The 12870-nt window shown below is 55.2% G+C and overlaps 1 protein-coding gene across 1 annotated transcript; it reads right to left on the bottom strand.

The window, feature by feature from the left end:
- Nucleotides 1-8645: 8645 nt before the first annotated feature.
- Nucleotides 8646-12633, bottom strand: LOC311629633 (putative spermatogenesis-associated protein 31C2; the record flags this gene model as incomplete). Its single annotated transcript, XM_084897901.1, has 4 exons — nucleotides 8646-9706; nucleotides 10397-10458; nucleotides 11343-11412; nucleotides 12567-12633. The coding sequence occupies 4 exons, from the start codon at nucleotides 12631-12633 to the stop codon at nucleotides 8646-8648; spliced, it is 1260 nt and encodes a 419-aa protein (XP_084754027.1).
- Between the last annotated feature and the right edge of the window lie 237 nt (nucleotides 12634-12870).

Here is a 12870-nt window from a genome sequence, read left to right as displayed (position 1 = left end):
GGTGAGCCAGGGGAGGGTGCGACCTTAGGGTGATGAGGGGACCCCAAGTGACCATAGGACCCAGGGACCCCAGGGGAGTTAGAGGAGGGACAGGCCCTGGTGAGTCAGAGAGGGAGGGATCCAGGTAGATCAGGGCGGGGGGACCTCAGGGAGCCAGGGCAGGGAGCACCCCGGAATCAGGACACACAGCCTCTGTCCACACCACCCCTGCCTGCAGGCAGCATATGCCAAAGGGCCAGCCTGGGTGGGAGCTGAGCGGGAGGACAAGGAGGAGAGGACTACAGAGAGGAGGGGGGTGGGGGCCCAGAAGGGAGGGGCACAAAGCTGGGAATATGGCACAGGGGACGGAGGAGAGCCTCATGACTGCTGTGGGTTGTAGTCACGGTGTCACCTCCTCCCCTCCCCCCAGTGCCATTGTCCCATCGCCCGCTCCTCCTCCTCACACACGTGTGCAGCGCCAGTCACTGTCCCCTCTCCCTCCAGCTGGCAGAGAGGCGACTCCTGTCCTCCGAGGAGGGGGGCGTGCAGGCACCCCCGCATCTCGGTGCTCCCCTGTGGGACTCACGTCCTTCTGAACCTGCGAGCAGCCAAGATGCCTGGAGGCGAGACCAGGGCCCCCAGCTGGGGGTCAGTGGCACAGCCTACCCGCCAGAGACTGGCTTCCAGGGCCCTCAGAGGTTCGGCCCAGCAGACGCCCCCGGCTCCCGGCCCCCGGCTGGTGCTGTCTCTTCGGGGCCTGAGGAGCAGCCACCGCTCCGGGCTGGATGCCCCCCCGCTGCTGCCCAGGGCCACGGGCCTGCGGACTCTGCACGGGCACCCAGGGCCGCCTGCGTCCCCGGAGAGGCCTCTGTGGTCAGGGAGACGCTGGGGCCAGCGGCCAGGCCCCCTGAGGACGAGGAGGACCTCCCCAGCCTGGCCTTCCTCTGGGCCTCCCCCCGCCGCCTGCTGCCCTGCGCGCTCTCTCTGAGCCCTGGCCCTGCCTCGGGCCCGGCCTGCCCTGGAGGCCGGGGGCCCCGGGGCGCTGCCCAGGCCCGGTCCCTGCAGAGACGAGGCCTCAGCCGCGCTTCCCCTGCAGCTTGCCAGCCTCAGAAGCGCGCTCTGGGGGGCGGCCCCGCCCATGCGGAGAAGACCCCCCGCCCAGGGGCCGACCTCGGGGTCTGGGGGAGGCCAGCACTGGCTCCGGGGCCGGTTCCCTCCTCACAGCCTCACAAGAGAAAGCGTGAGCCCTCTGACCCAGGGAGCTGGAGGAAGCGGCACTGCAGCCAGAATGGAGCAGAGGGGAGCGCCCCCCACTGCCCGCGCCCCGAGGGGCCCAGACCTGATGGGACCTGGCTGTCCCCCGGAGGAGCCACGGGCTCCTTCTCATGGCAGGGCTGATCCTGCTGGTCCCCTGACCTGGGAGGATGGAGGCAGGAGGGAGGGCAGGACCCTAAGGGGGGGTGGGTCTGGGCTGGGGTAGGATCCTTAGGGTAGGGGTGGGCCTGGGATTGGGTAGGAGGGAGGGCAAGAATCTTAGCGGGGGGTGGGCCTGGGGTGGCTTAGGAGCAGGGCTGGACTGTTATGCGGGGTGGGTTAGGATAGGGGTAGGGCTAGCACCTGTGGGGCATTGTGGGTCAGTTATGAATAAAGAGAGTGTTGGTTGAAAATGCTCTGGGCTGCTGTGTCCACACTCGGGTCTGCGCTGCTCCTTGGAGGGGACCTGAGAGGAAGGGAGCATGCGGGAGGTCCTGGGCGCTCTGCACCCACAGGGACCCTCAGTCCCTCCTCCTGATTGACAGGGACCTCCTCCCACTGCTCCTGGGAGCACACAGCTCTCTCATCCCCGGGGACCCCTCCATCATTCTGCTCCCAAGGCCAGACTGAGGCCTGACCGAGAGGGACAGGCTGGGCCTCAGGGGCAGGCTGTCCCTCTGGGCCTCCTGCAGGAGGAGCACCCTGTCTCAGTGGGTGACTGAGAGTGAGGGGGTGCGGGAGGCTGGAACAGGGGTGACAGGGAGTAACGGCGACACGCCTGTTGAAGGTGGGGACACGGGAATGACAGTGGTGGGAGGATACCAAGTCCCTTGCGGGATTTCTGTGCGGGACAGTCTAGTCCAGCTGGGGGAGGAGGACCCCTCTGCTGTGGCTGGGGGCCTGGGCTCAGGGACAACGGGGTTTCAAAGAGCCAGGACTGCTGTCCCTTCCCTCCAGCCATGGCTGCGCTCTGTGTGATAGATGCTGACCCAGAGTTACATCCGCGTGGGATCAGGTCCTCCTCACACCCCTGGGGCCCTTTCACCAGCGCCACCCGCAGGGGCGGCAGGGGCCCGGGTGCGTGTGGCCCCAGGGGTGGTGCGAGCTGAGATCCAGGCTGTGGGAGGGGCCCCAGTCACCTCTGTGGGCACTGCTACAGACCCCACAGACAAAGCGGGGCCCGTACCCCGGATGTAAGAGTGAGATGAGCCACAGTGAGGGCAGGAGCAGAGCCAGTAGGAGACCCCTGTCTGCAGAACTGCCTGTCCCAGCTCTGCTCCCACGTGGCCATGCCCTGGCCCTCACCCCCTGCCTCTGGCCAATGCCTCTTCCCCAAGTTCAAGTTCTGATTCCTTCCCGGGCTCAGGCTGGGTGGGAAGGCTGAGGCTCTGAGCAGGGCCCTGCCCACCAGCAAGCAGAGCTGTGGCCCTGGCGGAGGCCCCGCAGCAGCCATGGGAGGGCTGAAGCCCTGCAGTTCCAGCGGAGGCCTGGCCCTCTGCCCCCCACACAGCTCAGGGGAGAATGGACTCATGTCAGGGCCTTCCCCTCCCACAGAATCCCAGCTCAGCCCTCAGCTCCTCCTCAGCTGCCTTCCCTTGTCCCGTGCGGCGGGCACACCCACTCTCCGGCCTCTGGGCACTTTGTGAAGGAGACTTCTCACCTGGCCCGTCTTTCCTGGCTGCTGCCCCTCCCCCCCCAGCTGGGCCTCAACACAGAGAAAGGGGCTCAGAGGTTGTGCCAGACTCTGTGTGTGCCGTGGGCTGGTCCAGAAGCCGCCAGCCCTCCCGGGTCAGCACCCTCCCCATGGGCACGGGATGTGTCCCTGCCTGGGTGGCCGGCCCTGGATGCCAATGTGAGGCTGAGGGACACAGCCTGGACCCTCGTTCCCTGTGCGAATTAGTCCTGGGACTTCCCTGCTTTCGGGGTCTCGGTAGTGAAACAGGTTCCCCCCCCCCCCCCCCCACCCAGGTTGTCATGAACACTGAGTGTTTGAAGGGAACACACTTGCTCACCTGTGTGCCTTGTCACCACCATCAGGTTCACACCTGACCCCGGGTGTCTGTGCGCCTGTCCCCAGTCGCCTGCTGTTTCTGCCTTTGAGTCATTGTTTGGATGAACAGTTCCCAGCGGGAGGCAGAGCCTGGGCCGCCCCCACTTCTGAGCCCTGGGAACCCTGAAATCTCCCTGGAGCCTGTACAGAGGGTCTGACTGGAGGCCCATGGCTGCTTCAATCGTGGGCGAGGCCAAGTCCATGGCCAAGTGGAATCCTGGAGAGACTGGCACATTAGCATCTGTAAACACTAAGCTGGAGCAATGGGAAGAAAAGGGAAGAAGTGCTTCCTGTTTCCCTGCAGCCAACCCTCTTCATCACAGGAAATGAACTTGACAGGACACCCTGGAGGGCGGGGCATCAGGCAGGGAGCCTGCAGGGCTCCTAGTGACTGAAGTGGAATCTGTGGAAAGGGCAGTGCCCTCCCTTCACTCCTCCGGGAAATCACGATGCTCAAAAGGGGCTGCCTGTGTCCCTGTGTGCTCATTGCTGTCTGCTGCTCCCCTTCCAGTAGCTCCCGGGGTGATATTGTAATACCCTATTTCCTCGAAAATAAGACAGTGTCTTATATTAATTTTTGCTCCCAAAGATGTGCTAGGTCTTATTTTCAGGGGATGTCTGATTTTTCCATGAAGAAGAATACGGTACACATTTATTGTTAAATGAAAATAAAGGACATTTATTACCTGTGTACGGTACGGGGGTACTGTAGTTGTCAACACAAACCAGACAAACTGTGAATCCTACAGTATCAAGAATTTACTCATTTATTCAATGACAATCATGTCATCATCTTCTGGAACATCATCATAACAATCCAATTCCTGAATTTCCTGGTGAATTTCTTGTGACTCCATTTCTTTCAGAATCAGTGGGCCAAATCTCTCATGTTTAGCAATAGCATACGGAGACAGAGCCTAGGGAGGGCAGGGGGGACTTATTTTCGGGGGATGCCTTATATTTCACTCAGAAGGAAACCTGTAAGTAGGTCTTGTTTTTGGAGGATGTCTTATTTTCGGGGAAACACAGGTAGTACCTCCTCCCTTAGAGAGCCTGGGAGCGAGTTCCTTTCCCCGTTTTTCTGTGGGGAAGTGGGGTTGGGGAGTTCAGGACTGAGGGCAGGTCACACAGCAGGAAGTGGGACAGCCTGGGAGGCACCTAGTAGGTGTGGTTTACTTATTATACTTTGTGCTGTCATTCCCTGCACTGCGCCTGGTCCCCTCCAGTTCAACTTTCAAGCCCCTGTTCAGTCATCATCTCTTTAACAAGTCTTTTCTGACAACACCCTTCCTCCCTTGCTTCCCCTCCAGGTTGGATGCCCTTCTCACCTGCTCCCATGCCACCCACAGTTGTCCTATGTTCACGTTGTCTGTGAACTTCCTTTCTCCCTAAAGGCAGCGCACTGTCTGCCTTCCCTCCCTAACGCTCGAGGCTTGATGGAGCAACAAGTATACTAGTATTTGGGTTTTCTAATTCATGATTTAGTCTAGAAAGGTTATATACTTCTAGGAACTTATTCATGTTTTCTAGGTTATTAAATTTGGTGGCTTTTACTCTTTCATAATATTCTAGTATTTTCCTTTGTGTATCTGTGATGTCTGTGGTGACTTCTCTCTCATTTATGATTTTGCTTATATGGGTCTTTCCCCTTTTTCCTTTAGTGAGTCTAGGCAGAGGATTATCGATTTTCTTAAATTTTTCAAAGAACCAGCTCTTTGTTTTATTGATTTTTTTGTTTAGCCTTTTTGTACTCTATTTTATTTAATTCTGCTCTAATTTTTATTATTTCACTTCTTTTGCTGACTTTTGGTTGTTTTTGATATTTTTCTAGTTCTTTAAGATGTCATGTTAGGTTGTTTATGAGGGATTTCTCTTGTTTCTTGAGATAGGCCTGTAATGATATAAACTTCCCTTTTATTACTTCTTTCACTGAATCCCAGAGGTTTGATATATTGTATTGTCATTCTCATTTGTCTCTCTATAACTTTCATTCTTATCTTTAATTCAAACAATGAAAGAATAATCACTTATTTGAACCCCATTAAGATAGTCAACTTGAAAAAGGTATTTTCCCTTTATGAACTTTTCCCCAGTTGATCCCATTTTGTTCTGATTAATAAAATAAACCAGCATAAGTTGCACTGTAAATAAGATCCGGTGGAATGTTAGCCGATGCCATGACCATATTCCATCATTTTATGATTCAGTGACTTAAGGGAGTTGAAAAACTGATAGTTATACACTTGTTAATTATGGGGAACCGAGGGCAGGATTACTTTTGATTGAAATAAATAAGCCAAAACCGCCCTGGTGTCAGCCCTGCTCCCCTTAAGGCCTGAGGCCGTCCTCCCGATGGAGCCTCTGGGAGACTTACCCGGTGATACACACTTGACAACTGTCATTGAAAGAGACTTTACCAAGGCAAGGGCACCTGGCTGCCTGTTAGCAGTGAGAAGTATGGAGTCTCTCCAAGAGAACTCTTTCGAAAGTGCTGGAAACATATGTGAGGCCTGTTATTTCTTACAATATAAAGGCGGAAGGAATGACACTGCCTTCCGTTCAGAGGGTAAGCTCTCTTCCTGCTTCAGGTATGGTTGGGGGTGGGGAGGGCAGCTGCACTAGGATCAGAGCACAAAGGGACCCCACCTCTCCTGGCCTGCAGCCCCCATTCTGAGGTCCCTTCCACCTTCCCATGTGCCAAGTCCTGTTTGATGGCCCCTTTAAGACTTATGTGATGGCAGCTGGTCTCAGCCTTCTGAGTCCCCATCTCTCCCCCGGAGCAGGCTTGGTTCATGTGTTTCTGTGAAGGTTACCACCCTGGGAGTGACATCTGAATTCCCTCGTCCTGGCTTTCCACGTGTCGTTAATCATCCTTTCTAGAACTCAGGAGGTGAGGGTGTGCGGGCTTATTAAGTATTGTGAGGACATTACCCCTCCGTTTGGCCCTAGAGGTGGCTTCTTTAGGTCTGTGGTCTGGGAGCGGGAGCAGGTGAAGACCTGGGTGCAGCCCTTCCCCCACCCCCAGGCTGTAGATGGCTGTGGGACCTCAGGGCTCCTTGGTCATTGCACAGTTATGAACGCTCTGTGCTACTTTGCCTTCTTCCTTGGATCCAACCTTCATCGTATCCGACTGTCAGATTGGGATCCCACACAGTCACGCTCCATTCCGTCCAGCCAGAACTCCTTCCCTCGGATTTACACAGAGGGAGGCAGGTGACCCGTGGCCATGGCAACTCATTCATCTGGGGCAGAGGTGAACTCAGCCCTCAGCAGACTCCCTGTCCACGCCGAGTGAAGAGTGCCTTCCTCGCTGGGCTTTAAGTGTGGGGCAGGCAGGGGGGGGGGGGGGGAGGGGAGCTGTATTTTATCCAGGCTAAGCTCAGAGGGGCTCACAGGGCCATCTCCACCCCAGCCTTCATCTTAAGGGCAGTTGCTATTAATTTCCCACCAAGAGCGTGCTTCTGAACTCAGGGCCCAGCAACCTCCACACTACTACACCCACCCCCAAACTTCCATCCACTTTGCTCTGATACTTTCTGGAGCCTGAGTGGGTTGCTCAGCCCTGTGATGTCCCTGTAAACCTGTTCCCCAGAGCTGCATAAAGTTCAAAGTAGAGCGGAAGCAGGAGAAATTGGGTTGAAACAGATCCTGGGGTGGGTCTTTATGGATTTTTCTCTTCTTGTTTTAGAGTTTTTGCTCTGTAGTGACATATTGTGAAAACACACAGTGAAAGAACTTGAGATAAGCTTACAATGCCAGTCAGTCTCCCTCTATGCCCCTCCCTTCTAGAAGCCAAAGTGTACACTGAGCACCACAGACAGAAGCCACTGCACCAGCTCTTAGGAGGAAACAAACATATATTGAGGAAAATAAAATATTTTGAATGTGCTGAGAAAATGGACTGATTTTTTTTCATGGAGACATGCTTATGGATGAGCAGACAAGACACCTACCGGAAAAAGACAGTGCCTCGGGCAGTGCTGATGGTGGCCTAGGGCACCTGGCGCCTTTGGCCCATGCTGGCAGAATCTGACTGAAGACAAAGATGTCTTGGAGGCCATGAATGTGGGGCGACTCAGGCCCACGGGCTCATCAGTGAATTTGATGCTTTTCAAGCACTCTGTCTGTCTGACTTGCCCTTTCCTAGTGGAACAACTCTGATTGGAGTTGGCCTGGTGACTGCAGGCTGTGTGACTCATCACTCCCCCTTTCGCGCAGAAAGGAAGCCTGCTGTAGCAAACATACCTGCACACTGGGGGTTTGGGTTCCTGTTTGTGCTCATTTAATGCTGTGGTACGAAGTCCCTGGTGAATTTTCTCCTCGAGAATCTGCCCTACAGTTGTTATGAGTGTCTGAGCCTCAGGGATCTTGCTGCCCATAACTGATATGCTTTTGCCTGGTCCTTCGTTCTGGACAGTAGCTGAATTGAGATTGTAGTCTAGCAGAGCATCCTGACCTTTGGGTTTTTTATTGGGGAAAATCCCCTGGAAAAAGAGCCTCATTGTTTGTCTGAAGAAACTTTCTGAAGGACCCTGTTTCTTCTCTGGCTCCAGATAGGGGTATTGCCTCTCAACAGAGTCTCCTGTGCCCCAAGCTTTGGCAGAGGGGGTCATTCTACTAGTATGAGAAGTCCCCAATTTCTCAGGCCCTTTTGCCTGCTCTCTTGAGTTGGGCCTCCTACAATTCTGTCTCATGTAGGTAGGGGCAATCATTTGTCTCTGATTCTTCCATGAGTCCTGCATATATGACATTCTGGATTCCTGCTTCCCTTGGCTGCTCCTCTGGGGTGTCTTAAGGCCACATACCGCATGGGACGCTGGCCTGACTCCAGGGGGCACTCTCTGGGAGTGGCGGTGGTGCACCTTGTCTGCAGCAAGGGGCATGTGTTTGGGACTGTCTTGAGGTTGGTTCTTTGACGGTACCTGCACTTTAGACTTAAGTTCATTAATGACCTCTTTGTTAAGGCATGGCTCTCCTCGTTCTTGGAGAAAAGATGTTCTAGGGACTGGGGAGTCATTACTGGTCCCTGGAGATTCTACAGTCTTCAAATGTGCATTGATGTTTTGGGATATTGTCTGTACATTGGATCCCAACTCTGGTTGAAGAGCAGGGGACACACTGGCCTCCATATTCTCCTTGATCTCTTTGGCCCTCAAAGATTGGGATAATAAGTTCATCACCTGCATCGCTACCCCATTGAAGGGCTCTTGTGAGGCCCCACCCCTCCCTTTCCCTCTTGGATCATTCCTGGCCATGGCTGAACCTGGACTGAGATCTAGACTATCCCGCTCAGCCCACTCCACAGTCTTACTCTTCCAGGTGAGTGAGACAGACTGAGATGGTGGCCTCCCCTCCTGTCTAGTCAGAGAGGCCTTTGAAGGACCATGGCCAACACCAGGTGGGGTCCCTCCCAGAGCACTCTGCATTTCCTCACACCCACGTGAGGGGGCAAGAAGAGACCTTCCAGGGTGGGAACTGAGTCGTCTGTTTTCACTTTCTCTCCTGAACAGGCCTGAGATGTTTTTTCCGGGAACTCAACAATTTTGTCTATTGAGAAGGCCCCAGATGCATAGGTAGATGAGTGGGGAATGGGTGAGGTTTGAGCCCTTTTCAACTTAACGAGACGCATGGGCTTGAGGACCTTGAGGGGCAGGCCCCACCTGTGCTTCACCCAAAACTTTGTAATATGTGCTTCTAGCACCTTTTGAACATCAGTATCGAGAAAGACCACCCCATGAGAGGTGTTCATGCAGGGTTCCCAATCCTTCAAAATTCCCAGATTTTTGGTTTCCATGTGAGTGTCAGCCTTGGCAGAAGAGTGGCTGACATCAAGCCAGCGTCCATGTACACTCATCAGGCTCTTGCTCCTCTGTCCCAACTTGCTGCCCAAGTGGCCTTTTAGCGTGTTTTCTAGATTTTTGTCTAAGTTCCTCAGTAAATCACTTCCGGAGTCCCTTCTCAAAAGCATCACATCACTTTCTGACTCCTCAGAGTCTACCCTGTGAAACGCCACTAGGGAGCTTTCTGAGCCCCTGGAGAGATCTTTTGGGACCTTCCCTGTGACGTGGCTTAGCTGGAGCCCCACGCTCTGTGTGTCGTTGCTGCTTTCACCTGTGTGTGAAGAGGGCTGTGAGGACTCATGCTTGTCCTCTGCCTGACATGTGTCTGGTAATTCGCTCTGATGTTGCCCTGGTTTGGGCGGTTCTTGGATCTTGGGGGACAGCTCCCAGCTGTGTTGCATATGCCAGTTTTGCAGATGCGGCTCCAGTTGCTTCCGGGGCTCAGGAGTAATAGGAAAATTCTCAGGAAGGATGCTGTCCTTGGGACAGTTGGAAGTGAAGACACTGAAGACTTCCTGAGACCTTTTGACTACAGAGGATAAATCCCACCCACTTTCCACTTGCTTCTGCAACGAGGGCCGTTCTGGATGTGGAATCTCAATTGGGATTAAAAATTGTGTCTCATTCCGGGCTGTAGGGCATGATACTCCACAGTTTCTAATCTGAGGCGGAGAAGAAGGTGGTAGGTCTGGTAGAGAGCATTGGGTCTGGACCTGAGCCAGAGGTGGGGGCGGTGATTGAGGCACGGTTGGAAGCAAGGGTGCCGATGGGAAGGCCAAGGGAGACAAGGGCTGGGGATTGGAAAGCAGTGGAGGGACTGTAGCCTGCAGTTGAACTGGGGAGGGAGAAGTCGACCGAGGTGTGTGTGGACATGAGCTCTGCGGGACGGGGCCCAGTGTCAGTGCCACTGAGTCACACTGGGGAAGAGTCAGAGTGGAGGCTGGTGGTGCTGAGGCAGAGGAGGCTATGGGAGGTGGAGGGTGGGCCCCTGAATCAGGGGGAAGTGAAGGGGAATAGGAAAGTGCAAGTGGCTGTGGTGAAAGGTCATCCAGCAAAAGAAAAGGCTCTGGTGTCCGAGAGGCACTCAGGGATGAGTGCGAATGAAGGGGGACAGAGGAGGTGGTCGGTCCTGGTGACAAGGTGGAGGCCGGAGGTAACGGGCACTCAGTCACAGGAGCCAGAGAGGCCGAGGGGGACATGGTGGGAGCAGCATCTTCCACAGGCGCCCCACAGGGCCCGTTGGCTCCAGCAGGCGCTGCTTCGCAGACCTCACCAGAGGGGTCTTGACAGGAGCGCTGACGAAAGCCGCCCTGTTCAGGGGGCCTCCCCAGGTGGCTGCAGGAGATGGAGGCACAGGCTGCAGCCAGGAGCAGGCGGGTAGGCAGGCCGGGCGGGGTGGGCACCTCCAGGGTCCTTCATGGTCCTGACACTGACTTCCCAGTGCTCCTGCTGTCCCTCACCCCAGGGCCATCGCCACACCCTGCCCCATGGCCCCTCCCAGGGCAGTGCCAGGCGGCCTAAGGGGACGTCATAGGTTCGGGGGAAGAGGACCCAGGAGAGAAGGGGAAGATTCTTTACCTTCCGAGAAGGTTAATTAGGCCCCGAGTCTTTTCCAGGTCTTGCAGGCACTCTCTGCAGGCTGGAAATCAGGAGACTGGGTCACATGATGGATCAGGGCCAGGGGGTCTGATGGGAGGCTGAGTGCCATGGGCCTTTAAGAGTGACACCCTGGAGAGCTGCCTCAGGAGCCCAAGCATCAGGGTCAAGGCCATATGACCCCTGACAGGGATGGAAGGCTCAGCACAGGTAGTGCTCTGTCATTTACAAAGTGTTTCCATCCACTACCCCCTGCGCTCCCCCTCCCCCCTAGGTCCCTGTGGGGAAAAAAGGCAGGGGCACCAGGGAGGGCTCTGAGCAAAGGTAAACAGCACGCCCACAGCTGGACCTGGGGTCCTGCTCCCAGTCCTGCACTACTGGTCCACAACAGCCCAGGGCCCTCCTGGGACCCCTGCTAGGGAAGCACCCAGGTCCAGGCCCTGAGGCTTCGTTCCCAGCATGGGATCTGGGAAGCATCTGCCTTCTGCCTCCTTCCAGGAGCCACGGAGGCCCTGCTTCCTGAGAGACAGCTCTGCCGCTGGCATCCTTGGACCTGCCTGGTCCCAGGGACAGTGCAGATGGAGGCAAAGTCTCAGGCAGCCTGAGTGAGGGCAGAAGCTCACCTTTCAAAGCTGCACTTTTCCTCCTGCTCCTGCTCCTGCTGCTCCTGCTCCTCCTGGGCTCCACTGAACGCTGAGACAAGAAAAACGGGGGGCTGGGACCCCATCTCATTCTCTTCTCTAGACAAGCGGCAGACGCTCAGGGTTCGTGAACAATATGACTCTCTACAGTTACCTCCCGGGCTCTCTGGTTCTGCCCCCTTCACTTATTACTATTTTCTAGTGTCAGAGTTTCTTTAATGCTCAAGTATTCTGTGGAGTCTTAGCTTTATTGTTTCTTCTCCAAAAGTATTGAGAAATTCATGGTTCAGTGAGTATTTATGATAGGAATAAAACCATGTTGATTTAAAGCTGGCCTTTTGCTTAGTTTTAAAGTGGGTAAAACATTTTGTTTTCTTCTTTGAGGAATGGAAAAAAGAATTTTCTATGTGAGATGCACCATTGAATTCTTTGATGTCTGCTTTTCCGCTCAAGAAACACACACACATCCTCAGACCTGCAGCCTGCCTGGAGCTCCCTCAGGTGGGACTGTGCTCCCTGAGGCCACAGCCCACGCCAGCCCCAGCTCAGCGGCCCCAGGGGCTCCCTCAGGCCACTGTCCTCTGATCAGCCCCACAGAGGGGAGGCTCCCCAGAGGCACCTGCCCAGGAAGGCGGTGGGGAACCAGGGCCCTTAGCATTCCGTCCTTGGCCACTGGTCACTGTGTTTGGGGCCGCGCCCTAAGCCCCACCACAGCTGGCCTCCTGGTGGGACATCTCTGCATAGAACTCCTCCCCTGCTCTAACCCTCCTGCCTGGCTGGTTCCCAGCAGGATGAGGTTCTATCCTTTCCTGAGAGCAGCTGCTCTCTACTCGCATCACAGGAGTCTCCATAGGACATTCAGAAAAGTGGGAATAAGAATAGAAAAAAGAGCCCTAACTGGCTTGGCTCAGTGGATAGAGCATTGGTCTGCGGACTTAAGAGTCTCAGGTTCATTTCCTGTCAAGGGCATGTACATTGGTTGCGGGCACATCCCCAGTGGTGGGGCGGGGGTGGTGGTGCAGGTCTCATTGATGTTTCTCACTCTCCCTCCCTCACCCATCCTCCCTGTAAAAAAAATCGATAAAATATATATATTTAAAAAAAAGAAAAGAAAGGAAAAAAGATAATCTCCGTTGGGCCTGGGCCAAGAGATCCTCACCTTCCTGGTGTTTCCATGTTCCCTCCGGGGTGGAGAGGGTCCAGCACTCTCGGAGTGGCGGACGTACACAAGTAAGAGCAGCGCTCCACACACGATGCCAAGGATGACATCCATCATCCAGCAAGGACTGGAGCGCTGCCAGGGAGCAATGGCGCTTTTCAGAGGACAGAGAAGGTTCTCCATGATCTGAATCGCACTGCTGCCCTCAGGCAACTGAACACTGCCAGTGCACTGGGGGCAGAATCCCAGGCTGCATCACAGAGCTGTGACCTTGTCACAAAGCTTCCTGAGGGTGGGGGAGGGGCAATAAGAGGAGGAGGATGCCCATCCCCCACACCCAGCCCCGCATCT

This window comes from Pipistrellus hanaki (assembly GCF_964339955.1).
Source record: "Pipistrellus hanaki genome assembly, chromosome: 11".
In the NCBI taxonomy this organism is placed as follows: domain Eukaryota; kingdom Metazoa; phylum Chordata; class Mammalia; order Chiroptera; family Vespertilionidae; genus Pipistrellus; species Pipistrellus hanaki.
The sequence above is the reverse complement of the archived record's forward strand: the minus strand, read 5'-3'. Positions and strand labels throughout refer to the sequence as shown.